The sequence below is a fragment of the Zonotrichia albicollis genome, chromosome 1 (assembly GCF_047830755.1).
Source record: "Zonotrichia albicollis isolate bZonAlb1 chromosome 1, bZonAlb1.hap1, whole genome shotgun sequence".
NCBI classification, from domain to species: domain Eukaryota; kingdom Metazoa; phylum Chordata; class Aves; order Passeriformes; family Passerellidae; genus Zonotrichia; species Zonotrichia albicollis.
Window position 1 is genome coordinate 2,251,278 of NC_133819.1, and position 21,224 is coordinate 2,272,501.

General features: G+C 43.2%; 1 protein-coding gene across 1 annotated transcript in view; it reads left to right on the forward strand.

The window, feature by feature from the left end:
- OBSCN (obscurin, cytoskeletal calmodulin and titin-interacting RhoGEF) overlaps positions 1–21,224 on the forward strand; it is a 161,474-nt gene that overhangs the window by 61,352 nt on the left and 78,898 nt on the right. Inside the window, exons 28-42 of the mRNA XM_074539903.1 lie at positions 698–964; positions 1,826–2,095; positions 2,837–3,103; positions 3,837–4,103; positions 5,697–5,969; positions 9,720–9,986; positions 10,779–11,048; positions 11,958–12,221; positions 13,215–13,481; positions 14,392–14,655; positions 15,595–15,861; positions 16,903–17,169; positions 18,416–18,679; positions 19,562–19,828; positions 20,670–20,933. Of these exons, the coding sequence (XP_074396004.1) occupies positions 698–964; positions 1,826–2,095; positions 2,837–3,103; positions 3,837–4,103; positions 5,697–5,969; positions 9,720–9,986; positions 10,779–11,048; positions 11,958–12,221; positions 13,215–13,481; positions 14,392–14,655; positions 15,595–15,861; positions 16,903–17,169; positions 18,416–18,679; positions 19,562–19,828; positions 20,670–20,933 (4,005 nt within the window). The remainder of the gene's footprint in view (positions 1–697; positions 965–1,825; positions 2,096–2,836; positions 3,104–3,836; positions 4,104–5,696; positions 5,970–9,719; positions 9,987–10,778; positions 11,049–11,957; positions 12,222–13,214; positions 13,482–14,391; positions 14,656–15,594; positions 15,862–16,902; positions 17,170–18,415; positions 18,680–19,561; positions 19,829–20,669; positions 20,934–21,224) is intronic.

The following is a 21,224-nucleotide window of genomic DNA, read 5'->3' on the forward strand; positions in this document are numbered from 1 at the left end:
CATGGTCATGGTCCCAAGGCTGCCAAAGCTCCAGGAGCTTTTGGACAGTGCTCTCAGGGACAATGTAGGGTTGTTGGGATGTCTGTGCAGGGACAGATGTTGGACTGGATGATCTTTGTGGGTCCCTTCCAATTCAGGATGTTCTCCAATTCTGTGGTTTTTAATACATCAGTTCTGGAGCTGGAAGCTGGATTCAATCAGCCATGAGAAGACAGTTTCCTGCTGTCCTTCATATGTCTGCAAGCTCAGTCACACAACTGAGTTTTTGTGGTTTAACATGTTCTTGGGCACCCTCAGAGAGTGTGCAGGTGACTGCCAGCTGAGTGGGCCAGGTGACATGCCTGAGTGGGGCAGGTGGCATGCCTGAGGGTTGAGGTGACATCTGGAGGGACATGGACATGCTCAAGAAGTGAGACCATGTGAACCTCTTGAGGTTCAACAAGGCCAGTGTGAGGTGCTGCACCTGGGTGAGGGCAGCCCCTTGTGTCAACACAATCTTTGGATGAAGGGATTTGGAGCAGGATGAAGGACTGAGAACAGGATGAAGGAATTGGGGATGCTGGAGGGTGATACTGGTTTAGGTTCTGCATTGGTATCAGCAAAATTGCCAAGGGTTTATTAGGTCTCTAAATATTTGGTAGCAACTGAAAGTGTCCCAAACATCCTGGTTGTTCTTTTTTTGCCTTTTGACCTTCAGAGAAACCTGCTGTCTTCATGAAAGCCTTGGATGATGTTTTCGGTGAGGAGCGAGGAGTGATCAAACTGGAGTGTGAAGTCTCCAAGGAGAAGGTCAAACCTGTTTGGAAAAAGGATGGTGTGAAGATCACTTCTAGCAAGAAATATGAGGAGATACAGTCTGGGAAGACCCTGTGCCTCCTTATCCATGACCTGGAGAAGGCAGATGCGGGATTGTACACCTGTGACATCGGCACTGATGTGGCCAAATCAAAGGTCAGCGTTCAGGGTAAGTGTTGTAGACAGTGGCCTCTCAAGGAGTGTTAAAAATATGGGTGGGCTTTGTCCCTTGGGCTCTCACCTGTTCCTGAACAAATCTCACATAATATTGTGATGTCTGAGCAATTCTGTTAATTTTTGTGTAAGTATATCTGGGGTTTCTAAGTGAAAATCAGGTGTCAGGAATGTAGCGACAATATTTCTTTCCTGAACATCCCTAAAGTGCAGAAATCCTCCCAAAAAAGCAAAAATTTCTCAAAATAAAAATCCCAACTAGCAAAAAAAAAAAAAAAAATCACCCAAGCAGCCTGTTTCTGTTTTGAGCTATTGTAGGAACACAAAAGCAGGGCAATATCTGCTGAGGAAGATAATCCAGCTGTTCAGCCTGTCCTCTAACCCTTGTGTCAGCCTGAAGGACAAAGAATTGTTCACGACTTCCAAACTCATAATGTTAATGAGAAAAAAAATTGATTTTGTCTGGTTTGAACATCAGGAGTAACAAGTCAAAAAACTGAAACATCTTATTTCTCCTATCATGGAGGAGAACCTCACCCATTGTCCCAGAGGCTTCTTTTCTGACAGCTTTTCTCTTCTCTGACTCATTAAATCTTGAATCTTCTCCACTGAGCTGTTCTTCATTCAGTCCTTCCTGTGCACAGCCAGGAGATTCACATTTCTCTTTTTGTACAACTTTGAGATGATTCTGAGCCTGAAAAATCCTTCCCATGTCACAGCCATCTGTGAGGAATACAGTGATGTCCTGTCAATCTAGCAGATAAACTTATCTTCTGAGTTCAAAACTTCATCACTCTACTCATGTCTATCATAAAAGCATTTTTAACCTTGTATTAATACAATTTTTTTTCTCCAGAACTGAACATTGGCATCACCAAGAGGCTCAAGAACACTGAAATCCAGGAGGGAGAGGATTGCACTTTTGAGTGCATTTTGTCCCATGAAAGCATTGATGACTTCAACTGGACGCTGAATGGGAGAAAAGTGGAAAGTGGGGGGAGGTTTAAAGCCTCCAATGCAGGTCGGAAATACACACTGAGTATCAAAAATGTCACTCCTGGTGACGCTGGGGAAGTCATCTTCACTGCCCGTGGTCTCTCCTCCAAGGCTTCCCTGCTTGTGAAAGGTAATGGGATCAGAAAAGTCCTGGGTGTATTTTCATAAGATTTGTCAGCAAACACTTGTTATAGTCTGAATCAGCAGCAACCTTCCCTGTGAGCCTTGAAGAGCTGAGATTTTCCCTTAAAAAATTCTCTTTCCCTTTATTGTGAGCCTTGAAGAGCGGAGATATTCCCTTAAAATAATCTCCTTTCCCTTTCTTGTGAGCCTTGAAGAACTGAGATTTTTCCCTTAAAACCAAGTGAAATGCTGAAGCTTTTAATGGATATTTGAGAACTGACTACACTAGGTTGTGTGTACAGATAATTACAGCCCGGACTGTGTGTCAGAGATAATCACCCAAGGCTCCCAGGTGGTCAGTGGAGGGAAGAAATTAGTAATTTTCAGACATAGTCCATAATTTGCAGTTAGTACTTTTCCATAGAATCAGGAAATCCCAGGATGGTTTGGGTTGGAAGGAACCTTGCATTATTTTATTCCAACCTTGCACAGGGTGCCCAGAGCAGCTGTGGCTGCTCCTGGATCCCTGGAAGTGTCCAAGGCCAGGTTGGATGGGGCTTGGAGCAACCTGAATAGTGCAAAGTGTCCCTGCCGGTGGCAGGGGCTGGCACTGGGTGATCTTTGAGATCCCTTCCAACCCAAACCATTCTGGGATTCTATTATTTGAACTGCAAAAAATCCCAACCATACAGAGATGATTTTCCTTCAAAGATCTTTTTTTTTTTTTTTTTTTTTTTAATCTCTGCAGAAAAACCTACTGAGGTTACAAAACAGCTGGAGAATAAAACATCCCCAGCAGGGCAGGACATCAGCCTGAGCTGTGAGCTGTCCAAAGCTGATGTGACCGTCAGGTGGTACAAGGATGGCAAAGCCATCAGGAAAAGCCAGAAGTACGACCTGCAGCAGGAGGGGACACGAGCCACTCTCATCATCCGAGACTCCACGGTCAAGGACAGTGGGGAGTACACCTGTGAGACTGAGACCTCCAAAACTACAGCCAGGGTCACAGTGCAAGGTCAGCTGAAGGGTGCAGAGGGGCTGGCAGGCTCAGAGGTTGGGTGTAAATATCTGCAATCATAGATTTCTTCTACTCCATCTCCCTGAGAAGGATCAATATTTAGTTTATTAAAAAAACATAATTGATTAAAAGCTTAAAAAAATTAGATTTGAAAAAACATATTTTGGATGCTGAACAATCTTATGGGCTCTGTAACAAACCAATCAAAATTGGCCATTTGAATTATTCTGTTTTGAATATGAGTGGTGAAAGCTATCTGCAAGAGGAGACCTCACCAGTCCATGGACCATGGCATTAAACTTCCCTATGTCCTGTGACAGGAGGGGGACCTGGTGATCTTAGAATCTTTCCATCTGATGGGATGAGAGGAAATGGTCTCAAGTTTTAGATTGGGTGTAAGAAGAAATTCCTTCATGGAAAGGGTGGTCAGGCATTGGAAGCGGATGCCCAGGGAAGCGGTGGAGTCACCACCAGTGGGGAGGATTTAAAAGATGTGTAGATGTGGTTATTTGGAATAGGGTTTGATAGGTGGACTTGGTGATCTTAAGGTCTTTTTAATTATTAATGATTATGATAAATGATTTTCATGATTAAATGATTCTATGATTTTTTTTTGATGATTCTATGAGTTGGAGCAGAGAGGATCCAAGATGGTTCTGGGTGCTCAGGACTAGTTTGGGTGACAAATCTGTCTCAGCCATTTTTTAAAATTATTTCTTTTTTCTTCCAGAAAAACCTAATTATTTTGTCAAGGAGCTTTCAGACCTGAAAGTGGACGAGAGTGGAACTGCAGTTTTTGTGTGCCAGAGTGAGAGAGCTGCATCCTCTGTGGTCTGGAGGAAAGGCATCGCTGAGCTCAGAGCTGGCAGGAAATACGAGATGACACAGAAAGGACAAGTCCTCCAGCTGACCATCAAGAACCTGGAGAAAAGTGACAGTGACACTTACAGCTGTGACATTGGGGATGCCCAGTCCAGAGCCAAGCTAACTGTGCAAGGTATGGATGAGAGGAATGTGATTTATATCCCTTTTCTGCCATGGGAAACGTGCACAGGCAGAGCTGCTGATTTCTGGTTCTGTCTCACTCAGGATAGCAGAAACACATGGCCAAAAATATGGGAATGCAGAGCAGTTGGAAACAATTACACCTGGAGTATTTTGGGTGTGATTTAAAGGCTCATGTGAGCACAGAGATTGGTGTTCCTGTGTGAACATAAAAAACATGCAGAGCAGTTTGAAGCAATTACACCTGGAATATTTTGGGTGTGATTTAAATCCCCCCCAAAGGCTCATGTGAGGGGAGAGATTGGTGTTCCTGTGTGAACATAAAATGGATGGGATTCACAGTTCCTGCTATTGGATGAGGGAAAATTATCCTGCCTTCATGGTTTTCTCCATATCCCTTGAGTCTTCTTCCCAGGCATGGTTCCTAAAAGGAGGTGGAAAAATAGAATGGTCCATGGAATAATGGAATGGGTTGGGTTGGAAGGGACCTTAAAGATAATCCAGTTCCACCTTCCACCATCCCAGTTTGCTCCAAGCCCTGTCCAGCCTGGCCTTGGACACTTCCAGGGATTCAGGGGCAGCCACATCTTCCCAGGGCCTCCCCACCCTTACAGGGAAGAATTCCTTCCCAATATCCCTCCTAACCCTGCCCTCTGGAGAAATGATTCAAGAATGATCAGATGGAGGTGCAGCAGCAGTGTCCACTTGCTAATTATTGTAGTTTTTAACACAATGGGGTAAGGTCAGACTTCTCCTCTGATAATCTGCTACAGCATCCTCAAGAAGCAAAGAAATGTGTTTAATCCCCATCATAATCTCAGGCTCTGAGCTGTCTGAATTCACTCTGAGGTTTTTAACAGCAGCTTTTATGAATGAAAGAAATACTTCTCTGTCACAAACATCAAAGCAAAACATCCCTGTGCTGATTTTGTAAGTAGGAGGAACATCGGAGATATTTTTGTATGCAGTGCTAACCTTATTTTATATTTATTTATAGTGAGGTTTATCTTTGTATGTGTGTTTATATTTACATATTTATTTTTAGTTAGGGATGTATCTATCTAAAGAAGGAGGTTTTTAGGGCAGATGTTTTGGGGTTTTTTTAACCAAATTGACGCTCAGACATTTTCTCCATTTCCCACTGTGTTAGGGGTGGGGCTGAACTCAAAGAAGGTATAGGTTCAGTGATCCTATCCCATAGAAAGAGAGTTATTTTTGCTGTAGAAAATCAGGCAGGTTGTCAAGGGAGAGATAATTTCTTGATGATGTTTAGAGGCCAGTAATGCTGTCAGAGACTCCAAACTTTCCAGGGATTTTATCAGGAGAAAATTTACAGCCCTGGATTTGCATTGTCCTGGCTACTTGTTCTGCTTTATGTTTCCTGATGCTTTAAAGTTGTCTTTGCCTATTTTGGTGTGTGTCCTGTATATTCTATCTTCCTGTGAGTGGGTTTTGTGGTCAATATTGGGGGAATTCTGTTTCAATCTTCCCTGTCATGAACGGGAAATCTTGGGAGCTTCCCCACGTCAATTTTCATGGCAGAAACCGAAGATTGCAGTAATTGATGTATTTATGTTCCTTTCAGGCCAGAAAGTGCTAATAACAGAAGACCTGGAGGATGTCACAGTGTTAGAAGGAGAATCTGCCATGTTCAAGTGCAGAATCTCTCCCGTAGACTGTAGCAGAGTGCAGTGGTTTTTGGATAAAACCCCACTCCATACCAATGAACTAAATGAGATCCAGTCCCAGCCTGGTGGATATCACCTGCTGACGCTGAGAAAGCTCTCCCTGAAGGACTCGGGGGTCATTACATTTGAAGCTGGTGATAAGAAAACATCTGCCAGTTTGGTTGTTAAAGGTAAATCCATCAACACAACTGCAGGAGAGGAAATGATGAGTGGAAATGAGCGGGGTTGATGTGGGTAGGTGAAAAAAAAAAGGAGCAAAAATGCTACAGATTTAGCACCATCATTGTATATCTATGCATTTTCAATAACATTAGTTATATAATGAAATTCTGGCTGGAGAATGAACTCTTTGTAATCCTGGACAACTCTTAGAGTGTTTATTTGATTTAGATGGGAATGTTATAATGCTGTGATGGTTCAGTGGATGCCCCATTCAGTGTTCCTCAAGCTGATAAGGTGATAACTCATGAGGAGAAATCAATTAATTCAGTATTACAAAAAAAAAAAAGGGCAATCAGTAAGTTTTAAATTCAATTTTCATTGTTTGAAAGGTAACATTGCATGTGTGTTCTCTGCTATTCATTGTTTACAATGGATTGTTTTCTCTGGAGAAGTTAAACTGAGGTAAAACTGCAGTGTTTGGTAGCAGAGATAAATGAATGAAACTAATGGCAGACAGCCCAAGAATGTAGGATTGGAGAGATGTTTCCTGACTGGAAATATAAATACTTCTCATGGCCAAGAGATTTTAAACACACACTCTTACTATGTCAGATCATAATATCTTTTTTTTTTTTTCAGAATAACCACATTTATTTAGAAGAACTTTTTTTTTTTTCACAAAAGTTGAAAAATTGCCCAAATTTTGCTAAGCTGCAGAAACACAAATGGATTTCTTTTTCTTGAGGGAAAATGAAAGGTTTTATTTGCAAAAGGCTAATTATTTATGTCCTTCAGCAGGAATCTTTTCTTCTCTGTTTCTCCCAGAGATCATTAAACAGTTTTAACAGTTAAACAATACTTTAGAACATCACTGGTGCCTTCCTGAGGGCTTTATAGTCACAAACACCAAATTATTTATTACAAACGCTGACATATGACTTTCATACAAGCAATCCTGGATCCAAATCACACATATTACTTGTGATCTGAGAATCCACGCCTCTTCTGAACCATGATAGATGGGGTTTTTTGTATGAATTTGGAGAAGCCCTGTGTCTCCACAAAGGAGCTGGTTGATGCTGAAGTCACTGAGGGAGGGGATGTGAACCTTCAGTGTGAAACCTCCGGATCAGACAGCCCTGAGAAAGTGATGCAAAGATGGGAAAAGCCTTAGGAATTCTTCAAAATGTAACATCAGGCAGTCAGGGCTTGAAGCAAAGCTTGTCATTCACAGGGCAGGAGAAAGAGATGGTGACAGATGTGAGTGTGAGGCTGGAGCAGCCAAAAGTGGTGCAATTATTAATGTCAAGGGTAAGAACATTTGGGGTGATTTGGGTCCTAACACCGAACCCAGAGTGATTAATTGGAATTAAAACCATGAAACTACACTGAGAAGTGTAGTTTTATGCACTCAGATTTATTCAGAGCAATGCACCCAAAGAGCATCACTGGGCAGGAGGTGCTCTCCTGCTTGATAGGACGTGGGGAGATGGTTTGAAGTAAAAAATAGTTAATTTAATTAGATGTAATATTGTGTTTTTGGGGTGCCCTGTGGCAGGGAGGGATGATGAATCTGACTCCATGTTCTCAGAAGGCTCATTTATTATTTTACGATAATATATTATATTAAAAAATACTATACTAAACTATACTAAGGAATACAGAAAGGATACAGACAGAATGCTAAAAAGATAATAATGAAAACTTGTGACTCTTTCCAGAGTCCTGACATAGCTTGGCCCTGATTCGCCAATGAGTCAAAATAATTCACAGCAGAAACCAATAAGCAACCACCTGTGGGTAAGCAATCTCCAAACACATTCCAAAGGAGCAGAACACAGGAGAAGCAAATGAGATAAGAATTGTTTTCCTTTTTGTCTGAGGCTTCCCAGCTTCCTAGGAGAAAAACCCTGGGTGAATGGATTTTTCAGAGAATATAAATGCCACAGATGTAAGGAAGAAGTTTTTTGCAATGAGGGTGGTAAAACACTGTAGGAGTTTGCTCAGAGAAGTGGTGGATTCTCCGTCCCTGGAAACATTCAAGATCAATTTGGTTTGGGTTCTGAGCTGCCTGGTCTGGTTGAAGATGTCTGGGGATGGGGCAGGGGATTGGAATAAATGAGCTTTAAAGGGCCCTTCCACCACAAAGGGTTCTATGATTCTATGATCTAAAGGGCTGCTGTCTGAGCTGAGGCAAAACTTCTCTTCTTAGATGAGTCTTTTAACCTTGAGTTGGGTATGGGATGGGTCTCATCCAGGTCAGAACCAGGCCCACCAAATATCACCTTATAATTGCTCCTGCCTCTGTGAGTTAAATCTCTCTGTGAGTAAAATCACTGCCCTGGGCAGGTCTGAGCAGGTACAGGAGGGTTTTACAGGCACAGGCTGTGCTCATCCAGACCAGAGGATGTCCTGGGTGCAGCTGGTGTTGCACACTTGGGATGGACTGATCAGAAGCTGTGTCTTGATTGGGGAAGTCAGCATGAACAAAAAAAGCATTTGGATTGCTGGAATGGTCAACCTGAACCCTAGAGCACCGAGTGGGAGGTCAGGCTGCTCACAGGATTTATTTAAAGCACAGAGTACCAACCTGAGCTGTGCAAGGAAGAGAAGACCTTGATGATGCAATGAAGAAGAGCTGGTTGTCAATGATCCCGATTTTCTGTAGCACAAGGATATTTTCCCAATATCCATCACAAAACAAAGATCTGTGTTGATTCCAGTAGGACCTGGATGGGCAATTTTTCTGTTAGAAAAGAACCACCTTTGTAATGTTCCTACAACAGCCCCATTTTCCCTTCACAGAGAAGGGTGTGGATGGATGTAGGGTTTAAAAACATGGATTCAGGTCAAGGAGTCAAGCCATAAGGACGTCTACAAGGAATTTCACTGTTGGAAAATTTTATCTGTCAGAGTCACATCAGAACAGCAGAATGCAGAAGAAGAAAATAGAAATTCAGTAGTCATGTGACATTGTGTGTCCCAAACTGGAGGTAAAAGGGGAACAGGATAATAGGGTGTAGATTTCCAACAACCACAGGCTTTGTGCAGTATCTCACTTGTATACTCTTAAGACAGCATAATTCAAGAAGAATTTATTTTTTCCTTATCTGAACATTTCAGTTGAGTTTATTTTTCCTCCAAAAGTGCCTTCCCTGCACAAACTCACCTTAAAGCCTTGAATGGCAGAGCCTGCAGGGGAATCTCCATAGGGACCCTGCCACGTTCATCTGTGCTTCCCTCTCTGTGTTTGCTCTGTGCTGGTTTTAAATCTGTGTCCATGCTGGATAAAAAAAAAAAAAAAATACACTGTAGGGTTTTTTAATGATGAGAAATCAATACTGCTGGTCAGGACAGACAGTGCTTTGCCATTGCTCTGTGTGCTCTGTGTTGTGTGTGAGCTGACCTCAGTGAAGTTTTGTGTTTTTTGTGCTGGCGGTCCAGCTCTGAGCAGCCATCAGCAGCACATTAACTGCAGTGCAGCATCTGCCACTGATGTTAGTAATGAAAGCAGTAAGAGCAGCAGCATCTTCAGTGGTTAAAAAGAAAATAAGCATCTGGCCTCAGGTTTTGGTTTTTTTAGGCTGTAAAGTGCTGGCAGCCAGATGTGAGATGTCAGCATCTGTTTACTCTTTGCTAATGCTTTTCCATTCCTGTGGTTTTCTGTTTCAAAAACAAAGTCTGACTCTAAAAGAGAAAAGTAATTTCCAGCCTCACGTGTTTCTTTTAACATTTCTGTTGCTCCTTTTTTTTTTCAGAAGCACCAGTTCTCTTCAAGCAAGAGCTCCAAAACGAAGAAGCCAAAGAAGGAAAGCAGGTCAGGCTGACCTGTGAGCTCAGCAAGCCTGGCACCCCAGTGAAGTGGATGAAGGGAGACACTGTTCTCTATGCCAGTGAGAAGTATGAATTTAAGCAGCATGGGACTGTGGCAGAGCTCATCATTCGAGATGTGAAATCTGTGGATGCTGGGGACTACACCTGCAGTGCTGGGGAACTGAAAACCACTGCTCGGGTCAAAGTGAATGGTGGGTACAATTTGAGGCATGGCCACACTTAATCAGGTGCTTAATTAAACAAAAATCACATAACACTTCATTAGATCCATTAAACAAAAATCACAGAACACTTCATGTTTTGTGTGGCAGCGCCATCTTTAATAGATAAAATTTAAAGCTAATATTGCACCCTTGTAGGCACCTGAATGTAATTTGTTCATGTGATCTCATATTCTGTGTCTGGGGGAAAAAAAAAGAAAATTAGTGCAGAGAATTAATTTTCTCTGTGCTGCAGTTCCTGCCCTATCAGAAAATAAGGATGTGAAAACATAAATTCAGTCCCTGGAAAACTGAAGGTGAACAAGTAATTAATAGACTCCAGACTCCCCAAAACATCCTTTCAAAGACTCTTAGGTGCCATCTCCACTCTCCACTGCCCTTAAACAAATGCACTGCCTTCAGCCGTGTGTGCTGGAGCGGAAAGCAGGAGAAATATAGGATATGAATGTTATTCCTGAGCCCTGCAGGAGCAGGGAATTCATTAGCTGATGGTGCCCAGAGCAGTCTGAAAAGGTCCTTTTTAAAAATAAAAGAAACTTGCCCCACGTTTCTAGGAATCCACAGTGAGATGGTAACATCAGAGGGAGAGATTTATTCCTGCTGCCAGGCAGAATCTCCTTGTGCCACACAGCCAGTGGAGGGCCTAGGACTGCTCTGCTCACTTGGAAAAGGCCTGGATTTAGGAAGTGACAGCTCTCATGGGGGGATTTGATGCAGAGCAGATCAGGAGGGCCTGTCCTAACCCCTGGCTCTGTGTTCCAGCTGTGCCTGTGCTTTTCAAACAAGCCCTGGAGAACACGGCTGTGGAAGAAGGGAAATCCGTCTCCCTGCGCTGCGAACTCACAAAAGCTGATGCCACCACCGTGGTGTGGAAGAAGGGAGAAGCCACGCTCCAGGCAAGTGCCAAATATGAAATGAAGCAGAAGGGGACAGTGGCAGAGCTGGTGATTCATAATGCAGAGCCAGAAGATGCGGGAAGATACACCTGTGACACTGGAGACCAGCAGACCACAGCCCAAGTCCAGATCCATGGTAGGAACGAGACACCTGCTTGTGACCATTTGTTGTTGTTCTTGCTGTGGTCCTGCTAACCCTGGGCACCTTCAGAGAGTGCTCAGGAGAACAAGGATCAGCACAAACAAAAGGCAGCTCTAGCTGGGCCCGTTAAATTCTTTGTTTTTTGGGGTGATAACTTCATGCTAAAATGTATCTTGATAAAATAATCTTTTCTTCCCTATGAAATGTCTGATGCTTTGGATAGAGGTGACTGTCCAAGCTCTAAGCCAAGAGGTAAGAAGGGTCTCAGCTACACCTTTTATGGAAGAATATTCTGGTCTTTCCACTTTCTTAACAAGTTTTTACATGTCTGTGACCAAATTCCTGCTAACCCTGGGCACTTTCAGAGAGTGCTCAGGAGAACAAGGATCAGCACAAACAAAAGGCAGCTCTGGCTGGGTCCGTTGTGTTCTTTGTTTTTTGTGACAATAACTTCGTGCTAAAATGTATCAATCAATGGTACTTGATAAAAACATATGTTTCTTCCCTATGAAATATCTCTTATGCTTTGGATAGAGGTGACTGTCCAAGCTCTAGGCCAAGAGGTAAGAAGGGTCTTAACTACACATTTTATTAAAGAATATTCCATTCTTCTCTCCACTTTCTTAACAAGTTTTTACATGTCTGTGACCAACTTTGGGCAGCAGAAGGATAATTATTTTGGTATTCTAACTATTAGGAAATAATTGTTCTCTTTTTTTTGGTCCAAAACTCTTATTTCTACTGTAAATATCAGCAGACTCCTGGAGGTGCAGGTAGGTCAGAGCTTCTTTCCTGTGTGTGCCAAGAGAATTTGAATTTGTGTTGGCTTTAAGTCCTTGAAGTGTGAGGTCACCAGGTGGTGACGATGTGCCTGAAGTAAACTGGGAATGCTTCACTCCTCAGCTGTGCCCGTGCTCTTCAAGGAAGAGCTGAAGCCCGTGGAAGCTGTGGAAGGTGGGACAGCCACCCTGAGGTGCCAGCTGGGCACAGAGGCCCCCGTGGAGTGGAGGAAGGGACAAACTCTTCTCCGGGCCAGTAACAAGTACCAGATGAGGCAGGAGGGCACCGTGGCTGAGCTGCTGATCCATGACCTGGAGCCAAAGGATGCTGGAGACTATTCATGTCTCGTGGGGAACCAAAAAACCACAGCAGCTTTGTCAGTGAATGGTAAAAAGGCAGAAATAACCTGTGAAACTCTGGAGTGTTTTTGTTCACCTCTTTCCTCCTCCTTTCTGTACATTCCCTCACAACAACTTCCTTCATGTCCTGCTTCCACTGCTTTCTTCCATCCACTTGTTTGTGTCACTCCTGTCCCCAGTCTCCATTTCTTTATATCCCATGTTGGATGTGTGTGTTGTGTTGTCTTCTCACCTTCCTTTGAGTGAAGGATGTTGTCCTGCATGTGTATTTTCCTGAATTAGCATGGAAACATAAGATTCCTTAGGATTTTCTGTTTCAGAGGGTTCATCATGTGTAACGATGAGAATGGGTTTGTCTCTATGCATGATCTCAGCCAAGATCATGCCTTTGTTGATTCCCATAGAACAATTCAGTAGAGAATTTCTTTCCCACCCATGAAAACAAACAGGATGTGCTTAAGTATTGTGTTTGCAGGGTGTCTTGCGGTAGGGAGGAATGATAGATCAGACTCCATGTTCTTAGCAGGCTAATTTATTATTTTATGATACTATATTATATTTAAGAATACTAAACTAAACTATACTAAAGGATACAGAAAGGATACTTATAGAAGTATAAAAGGATACTCAAAGGATACTTACAGAAGGCTAGAAAGATAATAATGAAAACTCCTGACTCCTTTCAGAGCCTCGACACAGCTTGACCATGATTGGTCATTAAGTCAAAACAATTCACATGAAGCCAATGAAACAACCACCTATTGGATAAACAATCTCCAAATACATTCCACATGGGAGCACAACACAGGAGAAGCAAATGAGATAAGAATTGTTTTCCTTTTCTCTGAGGCTTCTCACCTTCCCAGGAGAAAATCCAGGTGAAGGGATTTTTCAGAAAATACCACTGCCACACTTAAGGGATAAGGATGTTGGAGTAAGACTTAGGTAGACACACGACAAATCCTAACAACCTCAGAGCGGGGTCTAGGGTGGCAATCCCTTTCCGTTGTGCATCTCTCAGCCCTGCCAGTCCGTTTCAAGCAAGAGCTGAGGAACGAGGAGGCCACAGAAAGTGGGACAGCGACGCTGCAGTGCGAGCTGAGCCGGGCGGGCGGCTCCGTGCGCTGGAGGAAGGATGGGAAGGAGCTGGTCCTGAGCAAGAAATACCAAACACGGCGGGAAGGGCGCTTTGTCGAGCTGGTGATCCATGACCTGGACCTGACGGATGCTGGGAGCTACACCTGTGTGTGTGGAGAGCAGGAGAGCACGGCTGCTTTGAGAGTGAATGGTAACCCTCCTACACACGTTTCTCTTTAAACCCCAAATGTATCGCCGGCTGGTACAAATCACAAATGGGATGGAGCTGCCAGGAACGTGCCTTGAGCTGTTTGATTTTTCAGCATCAGTCTCATGACATGGTTATGACAATGGGAAGATGCCATCAGCTTACATCCCAGGCAGCAGACCAAGAACTTAATGTTACAGCTCACTTTATAAGTTTTTTGACCAATCACACAAAGCGAAAGCACATTGACAGTAGTTCTATCCAACCACTATAAGCTCATGTACCTTCAGTTAAAACAATACTTGCTTATTTCGAATACAATACCTGCTGGTAAGCCTTAAAACACAATGCACAGAGCTCCATTATTAAGCCTAGAGCTCCCTAATATCTCACTAGATAAACTTTTCTGCAGCTTAGGGAGTTATTCTAGACAAGCATTAACACACCATTGTTCTATTTGTCCTTACTTTTCTATTTCTTACATAATTTTTCTGCTGACAAATCTTATGGCTACTTCTTAGCTCTAATCACAGTTCTGCTGTCTCTGAGGCCTGCCTTTTGCAGCTTTCCCAAAACCCTCTGATTTTATGGATTCCCACACAAGCGTAGCAGTTTTGGCAGCATTCCTGGTCAACCAGAATATGATTTCTTAGGATTTTTGTGCTCTTGGCTCTGTAGTGCCAGAGTCACTCTATTAGTGAATATTCTCTTGTGCTTTTTTATTGCCTTGAGACAGCACCTGTATGTTGTATATTGTTTAATTTATTTCTCTCTGCTCTAGGACGTTGCACCCCCTTTTTCAGTTGTACCCACCTAGAAACAGAGCATTTTTGATTGAGTATACACAGTGCAGCCCAGCAACTCCATTTCATTCTGGTGCTGATTCCTTCTCTGTTGGTGTTGCATCCTTCAGCCTTGCCCGTCCTCTTCCAAGAAGAACTGGTGAACAAGGAAGCTACAGAGGGAGAGGCAGTCACTTTGCACTGCAAACTGAGCAAACCAGCCCCTGCTGAGTGGAAAAAGGGGAACACAGTGCTCAAGCCGAGTGAAAAGTACAAAATAGAGCAGGAAGGTCCCTTTGTGGAGTTGACAATCCAGGATTTGGATTTGGCAGATGCTGGGGATTACAGCTGTGTGTGTGGAGACCGACAGACTACGGCTGCTCTGGCAGTAAATGGTAAAAAAGAAATTCTCAGTGTGTGTTCCAAGCCAACCTGTGTAATTCCAAGATCTCTTCCTCTCTTTCTTCTGCTTCCTCTGATCCCTGTGCACTTCCAATCCTTCTTTCTGCTGATTAATTTTCCTATCCTTTCTTCCTTCTCTCTTTATCTCCTTTCACCTGAAACCTTCTTGATGTGCTTCCAAGGTGCTTTAGTCAAAAGACAAGTGGAGAACGGGTTCCCAACTCAACACAACCTCCCTAGTCCAGAATAACTTATTGTTTAGAAGTTTTCCCATAAGAACTGACCTAAAAGTTGGAATAATATTGATTTTTTCTGACTTAGACTGTTGCTCCTAAGAGGAACAAATTTTCATTAATGTATGGTGCTACACAAGGACAGTCTTAATAAAAAATAGGCTTTTAATGCTCCTGCTATTCCCAGCTCTTTTTTTTTTACCAATTTTGGCTTAATACTTCCCAAGCAAATATTTTATTTCTGCAAAAACCTGACAGCATGTTTGCAACTGCTCTGCTTTAAGGGACTCTTGTTTATAAAAATTCAGACAGTGCCATGAATCAGGCCCTTCTGTAGGACTCCTGCTTTTCTCAAGGGAAGCAAAATGCTCTGGCGCTCATATTAAAATACAGCTTCTAATTTTTTGTCCTTGATTTTATGGTGTATAAAGTAAAGGGTAGTTAATTTGTCAACTAATTTGCAGATAGACTTGAATTTAAAGAAAGTTTAAAAGCGGGAGGACAGAAAAAAAAATTAGAGTGAATTATCTTTTGAAGGGTTAACCCTTTAGAAGGGTTAGAGGCTGGAGAAAAATTATGGAGGAACTAAATGCTGGAGGAGACCAAGAAGGTCTGGTGGCTCCAGGGAGATAAGAGAGGGATTGAGTCATGGATTCAGGCTTTCCCTGGGTTGATGCCATGTCCGTGTTTGCTCTGCAGTCCTGCCTGCTCTTTTCACCAAGGGACTCACAGACAAAGAAGCCACCGAGGGTAAAAGTGTCTCCCTGAGCTGTGAGCTGAACAAGGCTGCTGCTAACGTGGAGTGGAAGAAGGGCTTCAAGACCCTCAGGCCAAGTGACAAATACAAAATGAGGCGGGAAGGTGTCGTGGCTGAGCTTACAATCCAAAATCTAGACACGGCGGATGCTGGGAACTATTCCTGTGTGTGTGGAGACCAGCAGACCATGGCAGTTTTAACAGTTCATGGTAAAACAAACAAAACGAGGCACATCTTGAAAGTAACTACCCTGATTTCTCTGTTCCTTTGGGCAGACCCCTGGTTACCCTCCCATCTCCTTCTTCAGCCAGACCTTTATCCACAGCTCACCAATGCCAGTGAAATGCGTCCATTGGCATCCGTGCAGCTGGAATTTGTGGCACGAGAGGGATATTGGTGACCAAGCTCAGAGTAAGGCAACCAGGGTTGCTGCCACTCTTTTAATTAGGGGCCTTCATTTTGCTTTTCCCTTGAAAGGCTCTTTATTAGACTCCCCGTTGTGTTCAAGACAAAAATGGGTTGCTTCAAAGGGATTATGTCTTAGGGATTTTAAAATTTCAAAGGATAAGGTTATTCCATGGAATCTTATGCCCATACTCCATTCCTGGGACAACAAAGTGCTTTTATGCCTACAGCCCAGTTGTCATGGAATTCAGTTGGTGTTCTGTGTAAAACAAGCCCAGAACTTCTAAAGGACAATCATTCTCAGGGAGAACTTTGAGTTTTACTGAACCTGACATCTTTGAAAGGGTATGTCAGTTCAGGTGAAAATGCTTGTTTTCCCACCATGTATTGAAATGAACAATTTCATTTCAAACTGACATTTAAAATGAAACTCCAGTGTTTCATTTTTAAAAAAAATGCAAAATGTCTCTTTGTTTGCTTAAGTATGTGGAAACAGCAAACATCCTCCCGTTGTGGTTTAAAATGTCACAAAAGAAAACCATTTTCTTTCCAGAAATTTCAAATTGGTGTTTGTTCTTTTTGATTGAAATTTCACAGGGAAAAAAATGGTGTTTTGAACTCTATTTGTATTGACTTGTGTAAAATACCCCTATGGATTACTCCAAGCATTAAATCCTCTCCTGGTGATGACATTTCTTTTCCCAACGCTGATTCATGGAGACCCACGAGAATCTCTATCCTTGTGTTGATAAATCAAGTTCAAGATAAGAGGGGAAAAGGAAACTTAAACATAATCTTAACTCTTTGGAGTGCTACATCTCACTGCTGATATTGCTGTCCTTCAGCTTTGCCTGCATTTTTCAAGGAAGGGTTGAAGAACAGGGAAGCCACAGACGGCGCCACGGCCGCTCTGCGCTGCGAGCTGAGCAAGGTGGGCGTCCCCGTGGAGTGGAGAAAAGGGGACAAGGCGCTCAAACCAAGTGAAAAGTACAGGATGAGACAGGAAGATACAGCTGCAGAGCTGCTGATCCGAGATCTGGAGGTGGAAGACACAGGAGAATACACCTGTGTGTGTGGAGACCAGAAGACCTCGGCTGTCTTGACAGTCCACGGTAAAAAAGCCGCTCTCCGTTGGGATAGCTCAAGGACATCCCTTTTCTCTCTCTCCCTCCCACTTGCTTTGGTGTTTTGATTCTGCAGCATTTTCCTGTTTTGCTGGTGCTGTTTCATCCCATCTCCCATTGTCTGTCAGTTTGAAACTGATGGCTTTATATCAGGGTAAGGAAAAGCTGTGAGAATTTCTCATCTCAGGGAGCAGGAGTGGGCAGACATCCAGCAGAAGATTGTTCTCAGGGGGTTTCTCATTTTGTCTCCCTGACATCAGTGGATTTTCATGCTTAACCTGAAGGAAAGTTCTTTAAATCTGCTGAGCTCAGTCAGTGAGAGGTTTTTCCATTCATGAATGAGTGACCACCCTCATCTTCTGCAGGATTTTGGTATATTCTGCTGAGAAAATGGTACTTATATAAATCCCCACCCCTCAGCATTATTCTGCAGGTCCTGAATTAAGCACTAATGGGGGAAATTTTGTTCCTGGCTCTGCCATGGTGAATGGTGATGAGCTCTGGTTGCCCCTCCAGAAGAAGCAGCTCATGTACAGCTCCCATGGCTGGAAGAACAGCTTTTATTTAAGAAATCTCTTAGGGATAAAAAGCTGCCAAAGACAAGGGGAAATTGAGGAGGCAAAACTATTCTCCCAGATTTTCTGCACACTTTTTCTTCATCTTCTTTCTCCCTGCTGGGGGAATTTCTGTTCCTCCCCTCTTTTGACCTATCATTTTCATCCCTATGCAAGTCACTTCCCTTTTATTTTAGTGGCACATCATAAAACAACTTGTTGAATGCTGCTAAAAATCCTGTAATCCTGATATTCATGTCATTATGTTCTTGGAAATCTTGGGTTAAAGGTGCATCTTAAGGTATATTACTGTGTTTTTTCCCTGAACCAGAAATATAAATTATGAGGTTAGGAAAGGCAGCAGTGCTGTCACACTGCGGATAACTTTTAATAAAAATTCAGGTCATTAATGTTCAAGATAGATTATTTCAGAGTGAAATAGATAGAGAGGAGTATTGGAATCAGCTGTGAAGAGGTGAATATGGGCAAATTAATGTTAGAAGAAGGTCATGATGGAATTATCCCAGTGGGATCCTGCAGTAGTTTTCTGTTAGGAGCAGCTTTCCAGACTGATTTGTTTTCCTGTAACGGTGACAGACTGGCCACAGGCCCCAGCCCTGAGCTCCCCAAGGTCTGGTTAATGGTTTTGATGTCCTCTCTGTTTATGTTACACCCCATAGCTCTGCCTGCACTGTTCAAAAGAGATCTTGTCAATGTGGAAGGCACAGAAAACAGGACGGCCGTTCTGCAGTGCGAGCTGAGCAAACCCGCCCCGGTGGAGTGGAGGAAGGGGCAGGAGGTGCTCAGAGCCAGTGAAAAATACAAAATGAGGCTCAAGGACACCACTGCTGAGCTGACAATCCACAGCCTGGAGGAGGGAGATGCAGGAGATTACACCTGTGTGTGTGGAGACAAGACAACCACAGCTTTCCTGACAGTGCATGGTAAAATATCTGGGTTAAGAGGAATTTTCCGCGTTGTCATCTGTGATCCTCCTGTGGGATCACAATCTGCTCTTGGTTCCTTCTGTTATTTTAAGATGTTGTGGCAGCTGTTCCAACCACTGGGAATATCTTCCACTGAAAGCCCTTCCTTTGGGACTGATAAACGGCATCACAGATTCTTTTCAGTCCCTGTTCTTTCCTGTTGATGGAAGCTGGAAGTGGATAATGAAAAGCTGGAAGTCAGAAATGAAGTCAGAAATAGCACTTTGGAGTATTTTAGCTCCTTAAATTTCTTTAGGGCGTATCATTGAGATTTCACTTGGTTTTCTTGGATGAAGTTAAAAAGTGATGAAATTTTAATTTTAAACAACATGGTGTTCATTTTAATTCTTAATCTGGTTTTGAGAAAGAGCTGTGCATATCTCCTTGAATCTTGGGATCAGCTTTCTGGTGTTATATCTTAAAATGCTTTTAAAGCATACCTCCCAGTAGTGATATTTTAGTTTTACAGGTTTCCAAATCAGTGGGAGCTCAGGGGTTGAGACTCGTGTGGTTCTCCATGTCATGCCATGTCTCATATCATTAAAAAAACCCTCTGATTTATGAATAAGGTGTTTTCCAGCTGTCCAAACTCACTCTTTGATGGTTTTCAGAGTTGTTATAAATCAATGCTGATTTCCAAGTCATTGTGAGATGCTGAATTCGGGGAATTCTGTGAATGTGGTGTCTTGCAAGGCACAAGTCAGGGATGCCCCTGACATCACCCTTTGCTCCCAGGTTCTGTACATTCTAAACCATTTTGAAGTATTTTAATTCACTGGAGCAGTCAAGACATGGTGTTTGCTCAATTTTAAAGTGCTCTCTTTCACCTGTGACCTTCAGCCCTCCCTCCTCACTTTAAGAAAGAGCTGAAGAACGTGGAAGGCACAGAAAATGGCACGGCCACTCTCTGCTGTGAGCTGAGCAAAGCCGGAGCTGCCGTGGCCTGGAGGAAAGGTGACAAAACCCTGGGGACAAGTGACAAGTTCACCATGAGGTGCCAGGGCACGGTGGCTGAGCTGGTGATCCATGATTTGACCCTGGCAGATGCTGGAGATTACACGTGCTCTTGTGGAGAGCAGGAAACCACGGCTGCGCTCAAAGTGAATGGTAAAAATCAAAAAAAAAAAAAAAAAGGAAATGCATCATAAATTAGAGATGGTTTTCAAGCAGTTTTTTGGTTTTTTAAGAGAGTGGGAGTGTCAGCTTTGAAAGTGCAGCTCTGTTTCTGATGGGTTTAGCAAAATCTGGTTGGACATGGGAATAAATTCCTGGATGCTTTGGTCAGTGTCAGGCACAGGTTGGAGGTTTGTGGCAAAAATTGCAGATATTAATCCTGGTGCCAATTCATTTTTTGATCCTCATGTTCAGCAGTAGGTGCTGAGAAATGGAAAATCACATTATTGTTATGTTGGTTGTAAAGGTGTTGCCATCATAAAGTTGAGAAGATTTTTTGATGAGATACTTTTGAGACAGTTATCAGTGTTTCAGTACAATTTGATGGTCAAGCACTGCTAGACCACTGTAGGAGGTGAAAATAAAGAATAGTTTGGGGTGGAAAAGACCTTTTAAAGGTCTCTGATGGAAAAGTGAAACTGATGCCTCAGGTATGGGTTCATTTATAAACTTTTTTAATAACAATTTGCATTTCCATAGAATTTAGATGCTTTGGCTATGCAAAGGCCAAGGTAGGTTTCAGTCATGCTGAAACTGAGACTGATGTGGTTCTTCACTTCATACCATGGATTTCACCCTGAAAAATCCTCTCTGACTTATGAATGAGGTGTTTTCCAGTTTTCCAAAGCCAGTCTCATGGTTCTCAGAGTGGCCATCGATCCTGATGGATTGATTAGGCAAGGCTTTGCTTATCACTTGTGCTTGTCAGACCACAAGAAATGGTAACTGGAGCTGCTGCCGTGGTCCCACATTGTGCTCCTTTTGAACCCCCCAGCCCTGCCTGTGCACTTCCAGGAGGAGATGAGGGATGAGGAAGCCACAGAAGGCGCCACAGCCACCCTGCAGTGCGCGCTGTCCAGGGCTGCCCCCGTGGAGTGGAGGAAAAAGCACAAAGTGCTCAAACCCGGCGAAAAATACACAATGAGGCAGGAGGGCAGCAGAGCCCAGCTGCTGGTGCATGCCCTGGAGCCCAGGGATGCTGGGGAGTACACCTGTGTGTGTGGAGAGGAGAAGACAACGGCAGCACTGACAGTGCACGGTAAAGGCACGGAAATGGGGCGTTTTTGGGTGGTGGTTGTCCCTCCTCCTCTGCAAGCCTCAGCACTCACACACCACGAGTTCTTCCTCTAATCTTGCCACCATTAATTCTGTTTGTAACAGACTTCCGTCTTTATATTGTGGTTTTTGTCTATTTCTAACCACAGTTGTAGTTCCATTGATTTTGCTAAATTTTTCCCTGTTTATTCTCCTTGCTCTTGTTGGTGCAGGGCTGTATTTCTTTGTAAAGGACGAAGGATGTCACGGATTTGCTTTTTTTAATTCTATTTTG